The sequence below is a fragment of the Marmota marmota genome, unplaced genomic scaffold, assembly GCF_001458135.2.
Source record: "Marmota marmota marmota unplaced genomic scaffold, marMar, whole genome shotgun sequence".
Classification (NCBI taxonomy): domain Eukaryota; kingdom Metazoa; phylum Chordata; class Mammalia; order Rodentia; family Sciuridae; genus Marmota; species Marmota marmota.
Genome location: NW_025999871.1, coordinates 1,033,629 through 1,055,798, shown reverse-complemented (window position 1 = coordinate 1,055,798; position 22,170 = coordinate 1,033,629). Strand labels below are relative to the sequence as shown.

General features: G+C 43.7%; 1 protein-coding gene across 1 annotated transcript in view; it reads left to right on the top strand.

The window, feature by feature from the left end:
* Maml1 (mastermind like transcriptional coactivator 1) overlaps positions 1–5,170 on the top strand; it is a 45,059-nt gene extending 39,889 nt beyond the window's left edge. The window contains exons 5-6 of the mRNA XM_015506420.2: positions 1–66; positions 1,713–5,170. Coding sequence (XP_015361906.1) covers positions 1–66; positions 1,713–2,692 — 1,046 coding nt within the window. The 3' untranslated portion in view covers positions 2,693–5,170. The remainder of the gene's footprint in view (positions 67–1,712) is intronic.
* The last annotated feature ends 17,000 nt before the right edge of the window (positions 5,171–22,170 follow it).

The window sequence follows — 22,170 nt, the reverse complement described above, 5'->3', positions numbered from 1 at the left end:
GCCCACCCCCCCAGTACCAAGACCCAACACAAAGCACCTTCCCACAGCAGGTTGGACAGTTCACAGGTAAGGGGGTGGAGTGGATGCAGAGAGAAACAGGTTTGGGCATACCAATCAGGTCTTCTCAGTTCCTTGTTGATCGTTGTTGAGTACTGATTTCCTGTTCCCTGCCTGAAATGGATTTACTCACTCCTGGAAGCCTTAGTCTGTTGAGGGGACCTATCACTCTAGTCACTGTGTAGCACCAGGCAGATTGCTGGAAATGCCTTTGAAAGAAAATAATGTCTACTCAGAGGTCATCTTACAAACAGGAAATGGCTTCTATAATTCTTCCTTTAGGTGTCTCTTCAAAAAAATAACCCTTTCTTGTTTTCTAGATAAGGAGAAACTTAATGTACTTCTATAGCTTTTTGCTTCTTTTCTCTCCCCATTTGCTCACTTTGGTGTCAAAAACAGCTGCATGAGTTAGCCAGGAAAGGGTAGGAAGCATACTGAGGTCTCAGCAGTTGTCCTGAGATGTGTTGGGTAACTTTCTTGGGCTGTCACTCCAGAAGTGCATAGAGGTTTCAGGTGACCGTAAGAGCTGATCTATTTCTGCTTTCCTAACTTTTCTTGCAATATCTTAGAAACTTCTTTCCTTAGTCAATGACCCTCACTATAAAGTGTGCCAGAGAAAATGACTATATCCATGTGTCCTGGAAAAAAGACCAGATGAGGTTTTATGTGTGGGCCAACTGAAAACATGGGATTGGAGTCCACAGGTATCTCAGAACCCTGGGTCTGGTCCATGTTTCCTGCCTCCAACCCCATTTCACATTGTTATGGACTGTTATGGACTCTCCTCTTTTCCTTGGCCCAGTTTTTATTTAGGTACTAATAGAAAGAAGAAAAGGAAAGTATTAAGTTGTGGCCAATCCCTGAACAATGATCCTCCTATCCAGAAAAAACCTGTGTGGGTTAATGGTGTTACCATGTACCTGTTACCTAGGCTAAAAACCCTAAACAGCAAGTTCCCTGAGGACAGGGGCCTTCCCTGCTGCCTGTCAGAATGGCACCTGCCACATACTAGGTGCTCAGTAAATAGTTGTTTTCATGCTAGACTCTTCCCTTCTTGACCATCTTGTTATTTTATGGCTTAAACATTGGGGTCTGGTGAAATGACTTTACCGAGCCCTCTCCGTATTACCACTACCTCAGCAAAGTGACCTGAACATTTATTTCTCCAGCAGAACTAAAGCACAGTCTCAGACCAACTCCTGTTTGGCCTGCTCTTCACAGGCCATCCTCAGCTTTTTCAGTCTGACCTGGACTAGCTCTTCTGTCTTATTGCTAACTAACTAGATACTGTCCCCTTGCTGCAGCCATAGCCAGCCTCTTAATGTCCCTATACTGCCTTTCATAACTCTGGCCTGTACACATTCTTTTCTCTGCCTGGAATGTTCTTCTCCTCCAAGCTGTTAATTTGCTAAACTTCTACACTTCTAAAGACCAGGGTATTTGTCACCTTCTTTCTGAAGACTCCCCCAGGATTCTCTTCTTGGCAGTGTACCTGTGCTCAACAGATCTGGTATTAGGACATTGTCTTTCATGCCTCTGAATGGCTACAACTTGAGTCTTAGAGTTGTCTCCACAGTGGCAGTCAAGAAATGTTGACTTTACCAAAAAAAAAGAAAGAAATGCTGATTTGATTGATAGAATCTTCTGTTTTATAGGATCCTCTGCTACTGTGCCTGGCATGAACAACTTGGGTTCGTCCAACTCCAGCTGTCCTCGAGTGTTCCCTCAGCCTGGGAATCTAATGCCAATGGGCCCTGGACATGCTTCAGTTTCTTCTCTCCCCTCAAACTCAGGCCAGCAGGACCGGGGTGTGGCCCAGTTCACGGGCTCTCAGAACATGACTCAGAGCAGTCTCTATGGTATGGTCTCTGGCATAACCCAGATGGTTGCCCAGCCCCCGCCACAGGCCACCAATGGACATGCCCACATTCCAAGGCAGACCAGCGTGGCCCAGAACACCTCAGTTTCAGCTGCTTATGGACAGAACTCCCTGGGGAGCTCCAGTCTCTCCCAGCAACACAATAAGGGGACCCTGACCTCTGGTTTAACTAAGCCACAAGTCCCAAGGGTGTCAGCATCTATAGGAGGCCAAAATGCCTCCTGGCAACATCAGGGAATGCCGAACCTGAACAGCCAGACTCCAGGGAACAGCAATGTAAGTCCCTTCACTGCAGCCTCCAGTTTCCACATGCAACAGGCCCACCTGAAAATGTCCAGTCCACAGTTCTCCCAGGCAATGCCCAGCAGGCCCATGGCCCCCATGAGCTCAGCAGCTGCAGCAGGGTCCATGCTGCCCGCAGTGAGCACACAGCAAAGGACCAACGCCCCAGCCCCTGCACCCCCCCAGGCGGCCCCACAGCAGGGCTTGCCCAGCCTGAACCCTGCAGGGCCTGAGCTAGGGGCCTTCAGCCAAAGCCCTGCCTCACAGATGAGCAGCCGGGCCGGACTGCACTGCACCCAGGCCTACCCTGGGCGGACCGTGGGCCAGGAGCTGCCCTTTGCCTACAGTGGGCAGCCAAGCAGCAGTGGGCTATCCAGTGTGGCTGGACACACCGACCTGATCGACTCCCTGCTGAAAAACAGGACTTCCGAGGAGTGGATGAATGATTTGGATGACCTTCTAGGGTCACATTAATGGAGGAATTTATGGTGTTTTTAGTGTTCACACATCCTGTATTTTTGTTCTCAGATGCAAGAAAGAGCAACTACTTTGGACCAAAAGCCCATGGCCCAGGGAACCCTGCAAGGCAGAGCCTAAGCTGTGGCCGAGGCCAGCCCTGGTCAGGATATTTGGGGCTCCCAGGCCAGCAGTCGCAGTCCTTTGGGCTGACCCCCGCTCTTCTGCTGGCATGACTGCCGGGTGTTGGGACAGCAGGATAGGATTCTAAAGGTGGTTTCCTATTCAAATGACCAAAAAAAAAAAAAAAAAAACAACAGTAGCAACAGTGAAGCCCCATAATGTCAGGCTTATAAAAATCTGTGCCATCATGTTGACTCCCAAGATTTCTCCACTTGCCTCAATGCTGAGACAGTTTTTGTTGTTGTTGTTGTTGTTGAAACTTCAAATAGCAGAATTATTTGCAATTTGTAGCATAGAAAAGATTTTTAAAAAATTTTTAAAGGGTTTTAAGAAGATTAGATAGGTGATGATTTAAATTGATTAAGCAGGCGTTGGAAACCTAGGGTTCCTTTTGATTAAGAGCCTGTTTTTATTCCCGCTCTTTGTCAGCTTTCAGGGGAGAAGCTAGAAAATTATTTCTGTAAACGCAGGCTATGACTGCACATGCCAAAAAGGAACAGGAGGCCATGAGATAGCAGATCTGATTACCCACAGAGGGTCTTCCCAGCAGCTCCTCCTAGTGCTGTTCTTCCTTGTTGTCACTCTTGAGTACCCCAATCTCCCAGGAAGGAGTTCCTTCCATATCCTGGCACCAGGACCCCAGGCTAAATGCTGAAGGTGGAGATTCGGAGATCTAGTATCCCCATGTGTTACGACTCTCCACCTTTTGCAGCTTCTCTGGCAATTTGTACTAACATGGTGGAGCATAATCATTGTTCAGTTGTGTGCAGATGTCTTTTTTCTACCCCATCTTCTTTTCCCATGACCTTTCTTTCTGCTTCCCCTTCTTCCTCTCTCCAGCCATAATAGGAACAGTGATTTACTACATTGCAGGGGGGAAAGAGTCATTAAAAGTCCTTGGGGAACCCCTAGCACTATAAAGGTTTGGGGAAGGAGGCTGCAGGCCAGCCCAGGGGAAGGGATTCTACTTAGCTGACTTCTGACTTCTGCCACTCCCACATCAGATGACTTGCACTTTTAAAGATTGCTTTATAACACTAACACATCCTCTAAAGATTTAAGTGGATTCTCTTTGAAGGTCTGTTAATTAATGGACTTGACTGAGCTGAGAGCCCACAGAATGGAATATGGTGTGTGGGCTGTTTGTGGAAAACAAGAAAGAGCACTTCTTCATATTGAAAGCAAGATGGTGAGCGCAGTGCAAAACTCTTTACACAGGGTGGTGGAGGGAAAAGAGTCCACTGAAAAGAGTGGCATACGCAGTGGTCTGTGGAGAAACCACAACCCCCTCTTTGTTTCCCTAGAGTCTCAAAATAGATCATTAATGGAGTATCATGTGAAGATATGAGCCAAGGAGAATACTCCTGTGATCAGACTGGATCACTTTGGAAGGATGAAAGGGTTGTACGCAGGTTGGTAATTAGTTTGCACCAGCAGTGCCTTTTTCACTGGGGGTACTTGGACCCTCAGATCCTCGTTTCTGATAGCCATTTGCCACCACCAGTGGTGTGTGGGCCATTTCCCCTTTAACCATTCTCCCAGCCTTCCCCAGATACTCAATTTAGCTCTTAAGGGGATGAATCATAAAGCCAGTGAAGACTCCACCCTCTGAGCAAGTTCCCCAATCTGAAGGGGAAGAGGGTGACTTCAGTGGGTTTTCTACCAAAAACAGGGCTGAAGGCTGGTTTTGGATCCTTGTTCCTCTCCTGGTCTCCCCCAGCTGCTGCCCGCCTTCTGCCTCTGTGCCCCAAGCACTTGCCGGCCCCTGCACTCTGCCTTAGACTCAGCCGGCTCCACAGACAGTGGGCTTCTCACTTGCTGCAATGTCATAGCAATAAAATGTGATTCTTGGGGTCCCCCTGGGAGCTGCCCATGGCTTTATTTATGAATCTGGCTTTGGGGAGTCAGGGGAGGAGATGACTCTGCTTCCGTGCACATCCCCATCTTCCCAGAGCCATGACTCAGAAGAAAAGGGTGCTCGGACTTTCATTATACACATGTGCTTTGTGTAAATAAATGTTTACAATTTTATATTGAAGATGGAATAAGCGTTAGAGCTTCCGACTGTATATTTTTTACTTTTATAGATTTTAAAACTATGATCCTTTATATATGTGTTTTGGGGGAGCTATGATAAGTTTTATGGCAAACAGTTGGTATTGTTAACTTTTTATGGTCATCAGAAGTACATAAAAATCCTGTTAATTCCCTATTCTTCTACTTCCCTTAACTCTGGTATACACCAAAAAGAAACCTTTACTTTCCTTGTTTTATCACTATAAAAATAATAAAAGTATTTTGCTAGTATGGAAACTGCCTGTGTATTTGATTTACTGTCAGGCAAGCCAGCAAGAAATTCTTCGTTGACTTCTTTTTGTGATTCAACTTAGCTTTCTTATTGCACATTGTTACAGGGGTTGGTATGTTGAAGCCTCAGAGTAACTTCTGTTATATGATGATGGATACAGGAGCTAACATCACTAGAAAAGCCAGGGTCACTCCCCTCTCAGGCATGTCCCGTGTCTAGTGTGAGGGAAGGTGGAATAGATAACTCAGAATATTTTAGGTCCTTAGTGGTCTGATGTTTTATTTAAAACTTAGGTATGTACCCTCAAAGATTTTCTTCCCCAGGTCCTTCTTAGTCCCTCTTTAGGTAGGGTTTGGTTTCCCTTTTTCATCGTGAGAACAGTGTGCTCACGTGTGTCTTCCCTGCCAGCATCATGCTGTGAAGGGAGATCTGATGATGGAGTCTGGTTCTCAGGGGTGAATGGTGGCCACTCTTCCCCACTCTACCCACCAGGAACTGGAAGCTGGAAGCAGCCGGCATTCCTGAAAGCACAGAGAAGAGCAGGGAGGTGGGGTGGAAAAGTATCCCTAAAAGCTAGATTAAATAGTAGAAAGGGAGGAAACATGCATGACAAACACAAAACCATGTTTATGGCCTTGCCATGTAAGGGACAATAAAGGAAAAAGAAAAACACTTAAGACTGACCATAAAGTCTTGGCTAAGAATGCACAACATCTGCGGAACCAACTCAAACCAGAATTAGTATGCACCAATCCTGCTTGGCAGGTGAACGCAGATGAATAATAACCCAGTGCTGGCCACTGCATGGTGAAGCAGGTTACTGGAATATCTGCTGTGGGAAGTTTTGCAAGAAGTGTCATCAAGCTCCTTAAAATGTTCATGCTATCTCTCTAGCCCCACAATTCCAATTCTAAGAAGCCATCCTTCTGTAACCTTTCTAAAAAAGCTTATAACAGTGGTGTTCATAGTAATACTATTCATAAATGCAGAGAAGTAGGATAATCTACACAGCTGCCATAGTGGGTTGGTTAAATAAATTGTGAGATAGGATGATCTTACATCTAGATAGAATGCAGGGTTTTTGTTGTTTGTGCTCCTGGGGATTGAACCCAGGGCCTTGTGCATGCAAGGCAAACACTCTAGCAACTGAGCTATATCCCCAGCAGTTATTTTAAATATGAAGGTTTTGAACATAGTAACTTAGATAATGGTTTGGGGGGTGGGGGGCTGTTGTGAGCCAATTGAAAAGAAATGTGGCTAATAGCTCTAAAAATTCCTTCTTTGCAGCCATGTCGGAAGTTAGGCATAACTTCAGAGTCAAGGAGGTATTGACCAGTCGGACCTCAGGAGTGGCAAGGACCAGGTGGTTTCAGGTCTCTGCAACTCTGCCACCACCCAGTATCTCACAGGTTGCTAGCCAGGCTTAGGGTGGTGGAGGAGGGCTCCATAAAGGACAGTTTGCCCAGCAGCTGTTAGGGAGCACCTGCTGTGGCAAAGCATTCTGCCAGGGACAGGAAATGTAACGAGGATAGCAGCAATCCAGGAGGTCAAGGTCCTTGCTCCAGTCTCCTATGGAGACTTCACACACAAGCCATCAAGATCATTCCAGAAGCTGGGCGTGGTGATGCACACCTATTGTCCCAGTGACTCAGGAGGCTTAAGCAAAAGGATTGAAGGTTCAAGGCTAGCATTGATGACTTAGTGAGACCATATTTCAAAAAGGGCTAGAGGTATAGCTTAGTGGCATAGTACTCCTGGATTCAAATCCCCAGTACAAAACAACAACAACCCCAAAACATTCCAGAGAGGTGTAAAAGGAATCAAAGCAGGGTGATAAGATAGCGATGGGAGGCAGTCAGGGCAGGTCTCTTAAGAAGATTATATTTAACTGAGGTACAAATGCTGGAAAGGATCCCTCCAGCCAAAGCTCAGAGGGAAGAAGGAATTTCCCCCAAAGGAAGAGAAGCACTGTCAACACAAGGGGGTGGAATGCCCAGAAGGTGAAATTAGGTGCCACCCCACATGTTGAATTTAAAAAGCAAAGAGGTTTTTTTATGTCCAATCCAGGAGCAGCTCTTGCCTCCACCAAGTGCCTTTGGGGTTCAGTGAACCTCAGTGCAAGCCTGTGCCATTCCAGAACTTCTGCCAGCCCCTGCAAGACTTACTAGCTTGCCCATCCTCAAGAGATGCCCAAGGTAAGTTAGGGCAAGGTCAGGGGATTCATGTTTCACCTTGGGATTAGACTGCCACACCACTGTTAGCAGTACTATCAATAAGGCTGCCTTGCAGCCAGTCAACTGACACAGGCCTGGAGCTGGCAATGTGGCTGCAAAGCCATTGGGAATTGCAAAATGGGAGCTGCCTGTGAACAAGCTTGCAAGAGCCTGAACTTAAGTGTATTCCAGGGTATCCCTGGCCAGCACAAGAAATGGGCGGTGATACATTTTCTTTTTTGGACATTTCACCTGTTATATGTTTTTTTTTCGGGGGGTGGGTACTGGGGATTGAACCTAGAGGTGCTTTATCAGTGAACTACATCTGCATCACTTTTTATTTGTTATTTTGAGACAGGGTCTTGCTAAGTTGTTTAGGGCCTCCCTAAATGGCTGAGATTAGCTTTAAACGTGCAATCCTTCTCCCTCAGCCTATTGAGATGCTGGGATTATAGGCATGTGCCACCACACCTGGCTGTCATACACCTCTTAATGTATGGGCCCCTTTGAGGCTGATTGTACTCAGGCATCAAGGAGAAGTTACCAGTTGAATGGTGGCAGTAAGCCAAGCCACGGGGTCTAGTCAGTGCACAGAATTCATTAAATGGAAGTTGGAAAATGTAACTTCAGACCCCTATTCAAAGTGGAAATCAGAAAGAATTCATGGAGCCACTGCTATCTAAGTTTCCTGAAATGCAATCTGAGAGGGGTAACCTACAGTAGGAAAAAACAAGATGCTGTCTGCTACAAAACCACAACAAATATGGTAGCTGCTACTGGGGTTTGGGGGGTGGTCCAGAACGTGACCAAATCAGAAGATTTCAGCACTGCAGGCTAACTGAGCAAGTCCTGACAACACAGATTGTGACCAGAACCAGAAGCAGAAACCAGCCCCTGACAAGCGTGGCTGTTTGGTTGCTCTGTGGAGTCAGTGCAGAAGGCTCCATTTTTCTTTGGAAAAGCAGAACTTCACAAGGTTAAGGAAAGAAAAGCTGGACTTTGACATTCTTATTAAGTTATGAGAAGACCTAAATACATTGTATGCAACAGACAAATGCTTGCCTACCTTTGTATGTATTCCTATGACACCATCACCTTTCCTCATCATGAATTTTAAAGCTGCAGGTTGGGTCTATAACTTTTGTAAGTAACCAGATTTATGTAACACAAGACAAGGCCCAACCACATGGAGTCATCTGCAAGTTCAAAAGCTATGTATATTACCATCCTACTGACTACATCATGTTATGATGACAGCTGGAGGACTAAGAAGGTCCTAGGCTTCTAGTAGGACAAAACTTAAGTCTGCTTTATTAGTCATATTTTCACCCCCTACATGATTTCTTTTCAACTCTTGCTTGTGTAATAACAAAGTTTGCAGTTGCCTCTTACTCCTTGCATTTAGCCTATCCCAATCAACTGACTGGGTTCTTCTCTCCCCATCTCCACTGTATAGCAGCTCTGTGGCATTATAGGAATACTCAATAACAGGGCTTGTCTAAACCTGAGACAGCCACTGTGAAACTTCTCTGTGTTAGACCCAAAGTGGGAAGATCGAACCAGATCGTGGTGCCAGTCATAGTAGAGTCTGAAATCAGACACCCCTTCAGGACACCTGCTGAACCTGAGACTTGTCTTCCATGGAAACGGCTGCCTTGCCCAAGGTTATGCCCCTTCCCAGGGGCAGCCCACATCTGGAGACTGGGCAACATGGGGTAAGAAGGTCCAGACTCTTTTGTTTTCAATTTGGAACATCTCCAAAGGGCTACTCCAGTTTCTCTGTGCTTGTATTTATTGGCTGAGGCTTCTGTTGTGACTGTATTTCAGTTCAGCCTCCCCCTGCCCAGTTCAGCTGCCTTTGCTACCTTGCAGATGGTGCTGATACATTCAAAAATCTTGACCCAAGATGGGGTGCTGGGCATGGTCTCAGGAAGTTGACTCTTCTAAACTGGGAGTTTGGAGCTGGCTTCCTGCTGGCTTGCTAACCTGATTGCCCCACCATTGGCATGCTGTAAAGGGACACTTGTTAGAACTTTCACTGTGGTGATACCAGGATGGATTATAGGGAAAGGCACCTCAATCTCCAGAGTAGATGGGATTACAGGTGTGTGCTATCATGTCCAACCTAAACATCTTTTCTTTATAAATTATCTAACCTTGGGTATTTTTGTAATAGCAACAGAAAATAACTGAGACGGGAATTCTGGGCCTTCCAGGGAGGAAAGGAATAACATGCTGAGGTACTGCAGGATGTTGCAAATGGGGCAGGACAGGAGCCAGCAATGGGCCTAGGACACTGGGTGCCATATTGAAGAACAGAGAGGTTTATCAGTATGAGAGCACTGTTATGACATAGGACTTAACACCCTGACAGGGCCCCAGGAAACAGTGCTGATAGGCTACCGGCTTGGCTCTTGGAGACTTTGAAGAAGCAAATGCCCTCACTAAGCAGTGCAGAAGCAACCATGGTAGGCAATGGAGAAAGGGACCACAGTGTTTAAAGAAGTGGGTATGCAAGAGTGGACATGCTGTATGTGCAGCAGGCCCCCGAGCCCCAGTTAAATACGTTCTGCAAGAGGACCCAGAGCACATTCTACTTTCCAGAAGAACACTGGAGCAGAGCGTGGACAACATTGAGAAGCTCTGTGGTTCCTCCCAGTCCAAAACTAACAGTTGAAGACATTCCCTGATAGCAATGGAGATGTTAGGACTTCAGAGGAATAGGGCCAAAGGGCAGTGCAAATCTTTCAGAGGCCAGGTGGGATCAGTTATCATAATGAGTGGCCAGTTTGGAGGGGGAACCAGTAGGTCCTGACCCTCAGAGAGCTAGAGAGATGCTATAGATCATGGGATATCCAGGCACAAGTACAGATAGTCCCTGATTTATAATGGTTCAACTTATTTTTTTCAACTTTATGATGCTGCAAAAGCAATGTGTGCTCAGAAGAAATCATACTTCAAATTTTGAATTTGGATCTCTTCCCAGGCCATATCTGTATAGCTATATATGACCCTCTCATGATGCTGGGCAGCCACAGCCACAGCTCCTAGTTAGCCATCCCATCACCAGTGGAAACAACTGACGCTCTATTTTTGGTGTTTGAATGTTTTGTGGTACTGGGCACCAGTTTGCATGCTAGTTCAGGGATGTAACTCAGTGATAGAATGCTCCTGAGTTCAATCCCTGTTAGTACTGGAAAAGAAAGAGAGAAGGAAGGAGGTAAGGAAGGAAGGAAGGATGGAAGGGAGGGAGGGAGGAAAAGGGAAGGAGGAAGGGGAGGAGAAGATGACCTTTATGAGCTGGTCTAGTGCCATGTGCAGGATGTTCTGTTAGCAAGGAAACAAAGTACAAGAGTATTCCCAGACACAGCCTTTTGTATAAGAAAGAAGGGGAGATAAGAAAAGTTACAAATGTGTGTTAATTGTTTTTAATATTTTATTAGTTGTTGATGGATCTTTATTTATTTATTATCCATTTATTTATTTATTTATTCATATGTGGTGCTGAGAATTGAGCCCGGTACCTCACACATGCTAGGCAAGTGCTCACCACTGAGCCACAACCCCTGTCCCCGTGTCTGTTAATTTGTGCAAAAAGAAACACAGGAAAGATAAACCAGGAACTGAGTAGATCAATTATGAGGGTGTGGGTGGGAATGTAATGGAAGGACAGAAGGAATGCACAGGAGCACTGATGCTCCTTTGAGCAGGACGTTGGAACCATGTTAAGGTTTGCATTAGAAAGGGAAGGACAAGGGATATAAAGTCAACAAGGATGAGAGAGAGGGAAAAACCCTAAAATTGAAGGTAAGCAGAAAAAAAAAATGAACCAAACGATATTTCGAATGAATAGCATGTGGACTACATGTCCTGGGACTAAAGATAAGGAAGTTGAGACAAATTCCTTTGGTTGGCAGGTTTCTGGGGACATGTGTTAGCAGTTCTGAAACTCTTGTGGAGTTGTGGAGAACATTGTGGGTAAGAAAGCTGGGGTGCTCACTCCTGGAAAAGGGTTTCTACTGAATTTTGTGTTGCTTTCGCATCATTACAAAATTGAAAAACCCACCAGGCGTGGTGGCCGATGCCTGTCATCCCAGCAGCTTGGGAGGCTAAGGCAGTAGGATCGCGAATTCAAAGCCAGCTTTAGCAAAAAGCGAGGTGCTAAACAACTCAGTGTAGACCCTGTCTCTAAATAAAAAATACAAAATAGGGCTGGAGATGTGGCTCAGTGGTCGAATGCCTCTGAGTTCAATCCCTGATACAAAAAAAAGTTGAAAAATCCATGTATTATGTACATCCATTATAAATGTTATATACATACACCTTCTTCTGAGTTTCCCCCACAGAGAATATGGAGAAGCAATAATACTTTAGTAGCAATGAGCACAAACCTTGGTTTCTTTCTTCACAATTTTTTTTTTTTAATTTTTGGTACTGGGGATTGAACCTAGAGGTGCTTTGCTACTGAGCCACATCCCCAGCCCTTTTATTTTTTTATTGTGAGACAGTGTCTCACTAAATGATTGAGGCTGGCCTCCAACCTCTGATCCTCCTACCTCATCCTCTTGCCACCATGCCTATCTCATTGTTTTCTAAATATCATTGTCCACTACAAATAATGGTCTCCTCTGTCCTTGCAGGAATGTCTGATTCCAGGACAGGGATGAGGAAAGTACTAAATACGCCTTGAGAATCTTGTGGTACAAAATAAGGAAATGTGCAAAGAAAGATAGGAACATGTAAAAGATAGGAGTAAATTTGAAAGGGTGCCCACTAGCAAAACCTGGAACAATTTGAACTTAAAAGTAAATAATCGTAGCAAAGAATTAATAACCCATTGAATAACATAAGAATTTATTTCTAATTTAATAATTTATGAATCCAATATGTATAACTATAAGGTACCAATAAAAATTGTGGGGGAAAAAGAATTTATGAATCCAAAATGATTCAAATAAGTAAACTAGTGGGGAAGAAATTCACTAATTCGACATGTATGAGAAATTATGGAATCAGAAAATCACCATTTGGAAGCCATCATAATTGATTCTGACAAGAATCATCAATATTGCCCAGTACCTTGGCACCCACCTGTAATCCCAGTGACTCAGGAGGCTAAGGTCAGTTTGAGGTCAGCCTCAGTAATTTTGAAGGCCTCGTCTCAAAATATAAAATAAAAAAGGGCTGGGGACTTAGCTCAGTGGTAAAGAACCCCTGGGTTCAGTCCCCAGTACCAAAATTACCAATATTGCTGGGCACTGTGAAGCTTAGGCAGGAGGATCTCAAGTTTGAGGCCAGCCTGAGATACTTAGCAAAGCCTTCTTAAATAAAAAGGACCAAGGATATATCTCTGGGGTAACAGCTAGGTGCAGCAGCTCATACCTATAATCCCAGCAGCTCAGGAGGCTGAAGCAGGAGGATTGGGAATTCAAAGCCAGCCTCAGCAACTTAGCAAGGGCCTAAGCAACTCAGTGAGACCCTGTCTCTAAATACAATACAAAAAATGACTGAGGATGTGGCTCAGTGGTTAAGTGCCCCTGGGTTCAATCTCTGGTACAAAAAAAAAAAAAAAATCTGGGGTAAAACACCCCTGGGTTCAATCCCCAGTATCAACATAAAACAAACAAAAGCCTGCCAATACTTAAAATTAGCTGATGAAAGTTTGAGAAGTAACAGGATATTTTATACAATCTCAAAGTATGGCCTTATTAATTGTAATGTGAAAAGTTACTTTTGTTGACAACTGGATATTAAAGGCAATAGAAACATTTTTTTTTTTCATTTACTAACCACTGTAGTAGGGGAAAAAGCTCCTTCTGACCTGCTCACAAGTGACTGGGTGTTTCATCTCTGGGTGAGAGAGTGAGGAGGAGGAGTGAGTTGGGAGCCCCAGCAAAGTTAGGAAGTAGAACAATATGAAAAGGATGGTGGTCCATGCCTGTAGTCCCAGCTACTCAGGAGGCTGAGGTGGAAGGATCACTTGAACCCAGGAGTTTGAAACCAGTCTGGGCAACATGGTGAGATGCCTTATCTTTGAAAAAAAAAAAAAAAGGGCAGGGGCAACTAAGGGAATGAGTCAAGTTTAGTGTGATCATCTGATCTTGTGACTCCTCCGCTGTCAGATATTTATCAAGTCAGGCTTCTACTCCCAGCCCTGACTGAGACAAAGGCCCTCTCCTTCCAGATGATTACCTATGTTCAAAGGAATGACTTTCGGTTCTTTAGAAATAATTTACATTTGTGAAATTTAAAAAAATAAGGGAGATCGGGGCCTCATCTTTAGGTATTGTTTTGGAACACATGGTAAATTCTTTTCTTAGCCTTGAGCTTTTCAAGCAAGTAGGTTTGGGTCATCTGGGGACAAAGGCCCGAAGCTTCTAGAAAGGAGCTAGATTTGGGTCAAATCTCCTCGGGCAGGGCCCTCTCTGTCCCTCCTGAGAGTTTTTGCAGTTCTCACTTCACAGCAGAGAAACCATGAGGCACCCTCTTGATATCATAATCAACCACATCATCAACTGCAGGACAGATTTACATCTCATGCTTCCTGAGATAGTCACTAAGAAGAACTCAGCATCACTCCTCAGATATGCTTGCCAGTAAGTAAATCAATTATAATAGGGCAGAAACCTCAGACAACCCAAATTGGTGGGCTTCTGCAAAATAATTGGCCTGGAACAAAGAAGGATCCATAAACTCATGAACTGATTTTATTTACCTATTTATGTATTTACAGTACTAGGGATTGATCTCAGGGTATCTCACAGGCTAGGCAAATGTTCTGCCTCTAAGCTGCATCTTCAGCCCTTTTTGTTTTGAGACAGGATGTTTCTAAGTTGCCTAGACTGGCCTCAAACTTGTGATTCTTTTGTCTCAATCTCTATGTAGCTGCAATTATAGGCATGTACCACCATACCCACTATTTGTTGAAACTGGTAATTGTATTATAACTATAGTTTTTATTTATTTATTTATTTATTTTTTTGAGAGAGAGAGAGAGAGAATTTTTAATATTTATTTTTTAGTTTTTGGCGGACACAATATCTTTGTTTTGTATCTGGTGCTGAGGATGGAACCCGGGCCGCATGCATGCTAGGCGAGTGCGCTACCACTTGAGCCACATCCCCAGCCCTATTATAACTATAGAAGCCAAGTACAGTGGCATGCACCTGTAATCCTAGTGCTCAGGAGGCTGAGGCAGGAGGATTGCAAGATCAAAGCCAGCTTCAGCAACTTAGCAAGGTTCTAAACAATTTAGTGAGAACCTGCCTCAAAATAATAAGAAAACAGGGGCTAGGGATGTGACTCAGTTGTTAAGCAACATTGGGTTCAATCCCTGGTATCAAGAACAAATGAATAAAAAAAATAAGCACTAATGAGTAAAGGGACATTTTATCTGTAAATTACCCTCAAATGATTCAGAAAAATAGCATGTGTACACACGTGAGAGTGGATGTACATGTAATAATGTACAGAGAGAAACAGACACAGATAAATATAAATCAAATGTAGTGAAATGATAGAAACTTGATCGAAAGGTATACTGCAATTCTTTGAACTATTTTAAGTCTAGAATTATGTTTTTTAAAAGTTCAGGAAAAAATATAACCCTCACCATAAGCAAATTAATCCCAATGGATCACAGACCTGAATGTGAAAGGCAAGGTGATTTTGCTAGTCAGCTTTTCATCACTGTGAAAAAATAACCTGGGACAATCAACTTAGAGGAGGAAAGATTTATTTTGGCTCATAATTTTAGTGGTTTCAGGCCATGGTCAGCTGCTGCCATTGTTTCTGGGCCTTTGATGAGGCAGGTAGGATGAATCAGAGCAAAGCTGTGACTACACAGTAGCCAGGGAGGAGAGAGAGAGAGAGAGAGAGAGAGAGAAAGAAAGAGAGAGAGAGAGGGAGAGAGAGAGAGAGGGAGGAACACGGATGCACTACCACTCCCTCTACCTGGATTCTACCTCCTACAGTTTCCATTCCTTCCCAATAATCCATTCAAATGTGAATCTCTCAATGGATTAATCCATTAATGGGGTTGGATCCCTCATGATCCATTCACTTCTCAAGAGCCCCACCTCTGAGCACTGCCACACCAAGGACCAAACCTTCAATACAGGAACCTTGGGGGGACATTCCAGATCCAAACTAGAAATTATCAGGCTTCATAAGAGAGTAAAGGAGAATATCTAAATGACCTTGGAGTCAGAGTTGCTTAGGCAAAACACAAATAGAGTTGACCATAAAAACTGACTAAGAGCTCTGTGCAGCTCTGTGCATCAAAAGACACAGAAACTAGGCACAGTGGCACTAGCCTGTAATCCCAACTACTTGTGAGGCTGAGGCAGGAGGATTGCAAGTTCAAGGTCAGTCTAGGCAACTTAGTGAGACTCTGCTTCAAAATAAAATTTAAAAAGGGGTTTAGGGATGTAGCTCAGTGATTGGGTACTTGTCTAGTGTGTACAAGGCTCTGGGATCAATACCCAATCTCTCTCTCTCTCTCTCTTACACAAACACACACACACACACACACACACACATGACACCAGAAAGAGCCTGAAAATAGCCTTCCATCAAGGAAGTCCCTCCCCTGGGGCCAGTGTTGGCCCATGGTCAGAGAATGGAGCTGGAGCTGCAGCAGTGGGCAACACAGGAGCATATTTGCACCCTTGCTCCTATTGGAGCTAGTGCATCAATCACTTCTATTGTGCGATGGGCCCCTGCTGTGCCTGCCCCTCTGTGCAACTTCTTGTGTTCTGACAAGCAGTTCCGGCAGCAGTCTGCTCTGGCCACATAGTCCCTTGGTGCCCCAATGTCTCAAGGTCAGCTTTTGTTTGTTTTTGGAATGATGTACATTCCTTGCAGAACAATGCACAGCCTTGCTCAAGGCTCTGGGACCCTGGCAGCATGTATTATAACTTGCTTCCTGGGACTTTTGATAGAAACCCCACACAGCTCTGTCTCTACCACATTCTTTCTTTCTTTCTTCTTCTTCTTTTTTTTTTTTTTGTACCAGGGATTGAACCCAGGGGCGCTTAAATCACTGAGACAGGGTCTCCCTATGTTTCTTACAGCCTTGCTAAATTGCTGAGGCTGGCTTTGAACTTGTGATCCTCCTGCCTCAGCCTCCCAAGGAGCTGGGATTATAGGCATGCGCCACTGTGCACAACATACCACGGGTACTTCTAGCACTAGGAAGTCTGCTGGATCTTGTGAAGCAGGCAGGATTGTTTGCCTGCAGCCTGGCCCTGCACAAAGTGCTTTCTTGCTCTGAGTCCCACTCACAGTTGGCAGCCTTCCAAACCACCTGATCAGTGGGTCATAGCAGCATTCTCAAGTGTGGAATCTGCTGCCTCCAAACACCAGAGGCCACCAAGTTTTGTGGAAGTAAAAGTGCAAAATCTTGTACTTCCTGACCTCACCAAGGGGCCAACCTCTTATCCTGAATTCAAGGTTTCCCCATCCTCTGGAGTATGCAGTACTAGAGATGAACCTAGGTACACTCTACCACTGAGCAATATCATCAACCCTTTTTATTTTAAGACAGGGTCTTGCTAAGTTGCTGAGGCTGCCCTTGAACTTGTGATCCTCCTGCCTCAACCTTCTAAGTAGTGGGAAGGCTGTTTTTACTAAGCCCTCTGAAGTACTCAGCATTTCTTGCCCATGGGGTCAATGAACATGATTTCATCAATATAGCGGACCAAATGTGTTGTAGGATGTCCATAGAGTCCAATTTCCTCCGTACTAAGATGAATCAAAATAGTCCTGGGGCAAGACTGTGAATTCATAATGCTGTCCATTCCATGGGCATCTGAGCTGATTTAAGCTCCTTTTCAGATGAGAATGGAAAAAAAACAACAAAAAAAAAACATCTGCACACTCTATACTGGAGCCTGTGTTAATCTACCACATCCTGCCTAGCATTTGCTATTAGGGCTCCCGCTTGGTTGAGTCTGCAGTAATCCAGTGCTTCCTGCTAGGACCTATCTGCTTTTCACAGGGGCCAGATGGTGCAAGAACTGAGGATCTGATGGGAGCCTCCATCCTGCATCCTTCTAGGGAGAGCTGATCTGTCATTCCTCTTGGATACAATATTGGTTTTGAATGGTTCCCTATCCAAGAATTCTACCAACATTGGATGGAAAATATTCAGAAAATAATTGTATCTGTATCGAAGATATGCAGACTTTTTATTCTTGCCTTTATTCACTAATTTTTTTTTTTAATTAGTGGTCTTGCTATGTTGCCCATGCTGACCTTGAACTTAGGATTCTCCTGCCTCAGCCTCCCAAGTAGCTGTGATTACAGGTTTGCACCACCGTGCCTGGCTTTTATAACAATACCATGCTTGGCTTTTATATAGTATCTATATTATAATAGGAATTATAAGGAGTCTAGAGATGATTTAAAGTATAAGGGAAGATGTGTGTAGGTTCTATGCAAGTACTATGCCATTTCATATAAGGGACTTGAACATCCACTTGCATGTTGGGGGGAGGGTCCTGGAACCAATTCCCCACAGATGTTGAGGGACAACTGTACTCTCTTTATAAGAGATAAGAGTTTCAGGAGAAGCTGGGTCCAGTGGCACTCTCCTGTAATCCCAGCAGCTTGGGAGGCTGAGGCAGGAGTTCAAAGGCAGTCTCAGCAACAACAAGGTGCTAAGCAACTCAGTGAGACCCTGTCTCTAAATAAAATACAAAAATGGTTGGGGATATGCTCAGTGGTTGAGTGTCTCTGAATTCAATCCCTGTTATCGTACCCCCCCACACACAAAAAAAGAATTTTAGGAGATTCCATTTGGCCTTTCCTACTCCAATACCTCTTAGTTTATAGGTAAGGAACTAGTGTGTGGTTCTTTTGTTTCCGCCCCCCTGTCTTCCATAGCTTTATTGAACTAAAATTGAAGTACAATAAAATGCACATATTTGAAGTATGTAATTTGATCAGTTTTGACATAGGTATGTAAGCAATACAATCAATATAAAAAGCATTTCCATCACTTTTTTAAAACTTGAAATCATGCAGACTGTGTTTCCTGCATGATTTGTTACATTAGAAATCAATCACCTTAAGGTATATAGAACCCCTCTCCGACCTGTCAACAATTTCAAAATTAAAAGGCACACTTATAAATATCTCAGAGGCCAAAGAAGAAAGCACAAGAAAAGTAAATAAAAAGTGCTTTGCACTAAGTGATAATAAAAGCTTAAAATACCAGGATCTTGGGGCTGTGGTTGTGGCTTAGTGGTAGAGCACTTGCCTAGCATGTGTGATGCACTGGGTTCGATTCTCAGCACCGCATATAAATAAATAAAATAAAGGTCCATCAACAACTAATAAAAATATTTTTTAAAATATCAGGATCTCTGGGATGAAACCGTCCTTAGATGAACATTTATAACTTAAAGTACTTGTATCAGGAAGAAGCTAGAATAATAATTAAATTATTTTCAAATTATGTAGTAGGAAAAAGAAGAGTAGGAGCAGAAATATATAAAATAGACAAGAAATAATACAGCTAAAATGTGATTAAAAAAATAAACAAGTCTAGTCAAGAAAAAAGCAAGAACACAAAAATTAATATCAATGGAAATGGAGCTATCAAAATAACCCTATAAATGCTAAAAATATATTAAGGTGATATTACAACTGTATGCCAGCATATGTGATAGCTTACATAACATGGTCTACATTAGAGAAGGATCTGTGTGCTGCTGAGAAGAAAGTGTATTCAGTCACTGATGGATGTAAGACTCTACATTTGTTAAGTCTAAATTATCAATTGCATTTATTACTTCTATAGCTTCTTTATTTAGTTTTTGTTTGGAGGATCTATCCAGTGGTGACAGAGGCATGTTAAAGTCGCCCAGTATTATTGTGTTGTGGTCTATTTGATTCTTGAAATTGAGAAGGGTTTGTCTGATGTATGTAGATGCTCCATTGTTTGGGGCACAAATATTTACAATTATTATGTCTTTTGATGTAAAATTCCCTTAAGTAGTATGGAATGTCCTTCTTTGTCCCTTCTGATTAACTTTGGCTTAAAGTCCACTTTATCTGGTATGAGGATAGAAACCCCACCAGGGTGTGGTTCTGCCTGTATGGAGTCCTCAGGAGCACCCCCAGCTGGGGTGACTTGCTGAGAAGTCTCTGAAGCCTCAGCAGTCGTTGTACTTACAGCCACAACATTATGGCCAAAGGACACTGGGAAAAATCAGCAAAGGAGAAAGAGGTTCAGGGGTGAAGTCTGGGAAAGACCAGCTTCTAAGACCACTTCCCTGTGGCGTCACACAGGACATGCTTCATTCCCACAGCAATGAGTTGTGGCCACACATGTGAAATGTTGCCAAACAGGGAATCTCATTAGAGACTCAGTGCCTGGGATTTTTTTTTTTTTTTGAGGGGGTGTAGGGTGGAGGTCAAACCCAGGACCTCATGCATGGGAAGCATGTGCTCTACTACTGAGCAACACCCAAGCTACCCAGGACTGTTATTGGAGACTAGTCATGTAGACACCTTCTGCCTGGCCTGAACCAATACTCTGAACTCCAAATAAGAAAGCAGATGTTTGACCTAAACCATTTTGTTTATCCAAGGAGTTTAGGCTCAGTGAGTTTTTCTTATCCATTAATGATGGGAACCTTCCTGAAATCTACATTCCCAACACCAACCACAGCTTTTCCAGGGATAGCAGAGTCAGCCTGTTATGTTCCTCTTTTTTTTTTTTTTTTTTNTTCTTCTTCTTCTTATTATTATTATTATTTTTTTTTTTTTTTTTTTTTTTTTGGTGGTTGTTTTTTTGTTTTACGGTCCAGGAAAATGAACCAATGGGTGCTCTATCTCTGAGCTACACCCATAACCCTTTTTATTTTTTGAGACAGGAAGTTTCCCAAACTAGCCTTGAACTTGCTATCCTATGGCCTTAGCCTCCCAAGCATCTGGATTATAGGCATGTACCACTGTGTTTAGCTTTTTTCCTCTTTTTTGAACATTGCCAAGTATGACCATTTTAACAATATATCCAGAAACCAGGAAAATTATCCCAGGAGTCTTGGTTCAAGTGAATCCTTGTGGGAGGGACCTGGTCTAGAACTCTTTTGGGAAGGACTTGGATGCAAGGAGACATGATAGTGCTTTTTGTACCTGCTATGATTTTTTTTTAAGAGAGAGAGAGAGAGAGAGAGAGAGAGAGAGAGAGAATTTTTTAAATATTTATTATTTAGTTTTCAGCAGACACAACATCTTTGTTTGTATGTGGTGCTGAGGATCGAACCCGGGCTGCACGCATTCTAGGCGAGCGTGCTACCGCTTGAGCCACATCCCCAGCCCCCTGCTATGATTTTGACAGTTTAAGTGTCACCCCCAAACTTTCATGTTCCCCAGTATAGTGGTGTTAAGATGGTGGAGATTTTCAGAGATAGAACTTTAACAGGGGTCCTTGCAGGTGTCAAATGAAATGTGATTAGATCATGGGCACATCCTTGAAATGGATTAATGCAGGTTTTGTGGAACTGGGTTAGTTCCCTCCAGAAGAGGTTATTGTAAAAAATAGTGAGGCTGGCTTCTCCCCAGTCTCTTGCTTCCTGTTTCACCATGTGATCTCTTCCACATGCAAGCCGATGTGATGCCATCTGATAGGAGGCTCACTGGAGCCAATACCATGTTCTTGAACCTCCAGAACTGTGAGCAAAATAAACCCCTTTTCTTTATGAAACATCCAGCCTCAAGTTGTTGTTGTTGTTGTTTAGTACTAGGGATTGAACTCGACCATTAAGCTACATCCCCAGCCCTATTTTGTATTTTATTTAGAAACAGGGTCTCACTGAGTTGCTTAGTGCCTTTCTTTTGCTGAAGCTGGCTTTGAACTTGCGATCCTCCTGTCTCGACCTCCCAAGCTGCTGAGATTACAGGCATGTGCCACAGAGCCTGGTCAGCCTCAAGTATTTTGTTATAGCAAAACAAAATAGATTAAGATAGTCCCTAAGTATTAGTGTCAACTCAGTCTCTATACTAGCAATCCTCAAAGATCTGGATATTCCATTTTCTCTGGTGTATACCATTTATCAAGGCAATAAGGAATGCATCAAGGCACAAGAATTGTTCAAAAGCCCCTCATGGCCATCTTCTGTAGCACAGGATCAATGATAGGTGATGCTATTACAGAATTGGTTTCCACTGGATGAGAACCAGAACTAACAGAGGTCAGGTGGCACCACACAATTGTAAGGAACCAGGTTTGCAATATTAGAAAGGCAGGCTCTAAGGTGTTTTTATAGAATGTATGGTATTCCTAGAGACAAGAAAGATGAGCGGTGGCAAGGGACCATGGCTTACCCTCAACTTACAATGTGGTTACATCCCTGTAAACCCATTGTAAGCTGAAACACACCAAATGCACCTAACATACGGCACACCCTGGCTTAGCAATACAGTACACTGTGGGGTATCATCCGTTTCCTCCCTTGATCACATGGCTGACTAGGGGCTGTGGTTCACTGTACTGCTGCTGCCCAGCCTCCTGAGAGAGGAGCTGTCCTCATAGTGCCAACCCAGGAAAAGATCCAAACTCAAAATTCAAAGTTTGGTTTCTATTGAATGTGTTTCACTTTGACATCATTATAAAGTTGAAAAATTCTGAGTGGAACCATTGCAAGTCAGGCACTGACTACATAACCATGAGATCAATCAAGAATGGATAAACGAGCTGGGCTTAGTGATGCCCACCTGTAATCCCAGCTACATGGTGGGCTGAGGCAGGAGGATCACAAATTTGAGGGTTGTCTGGGCAA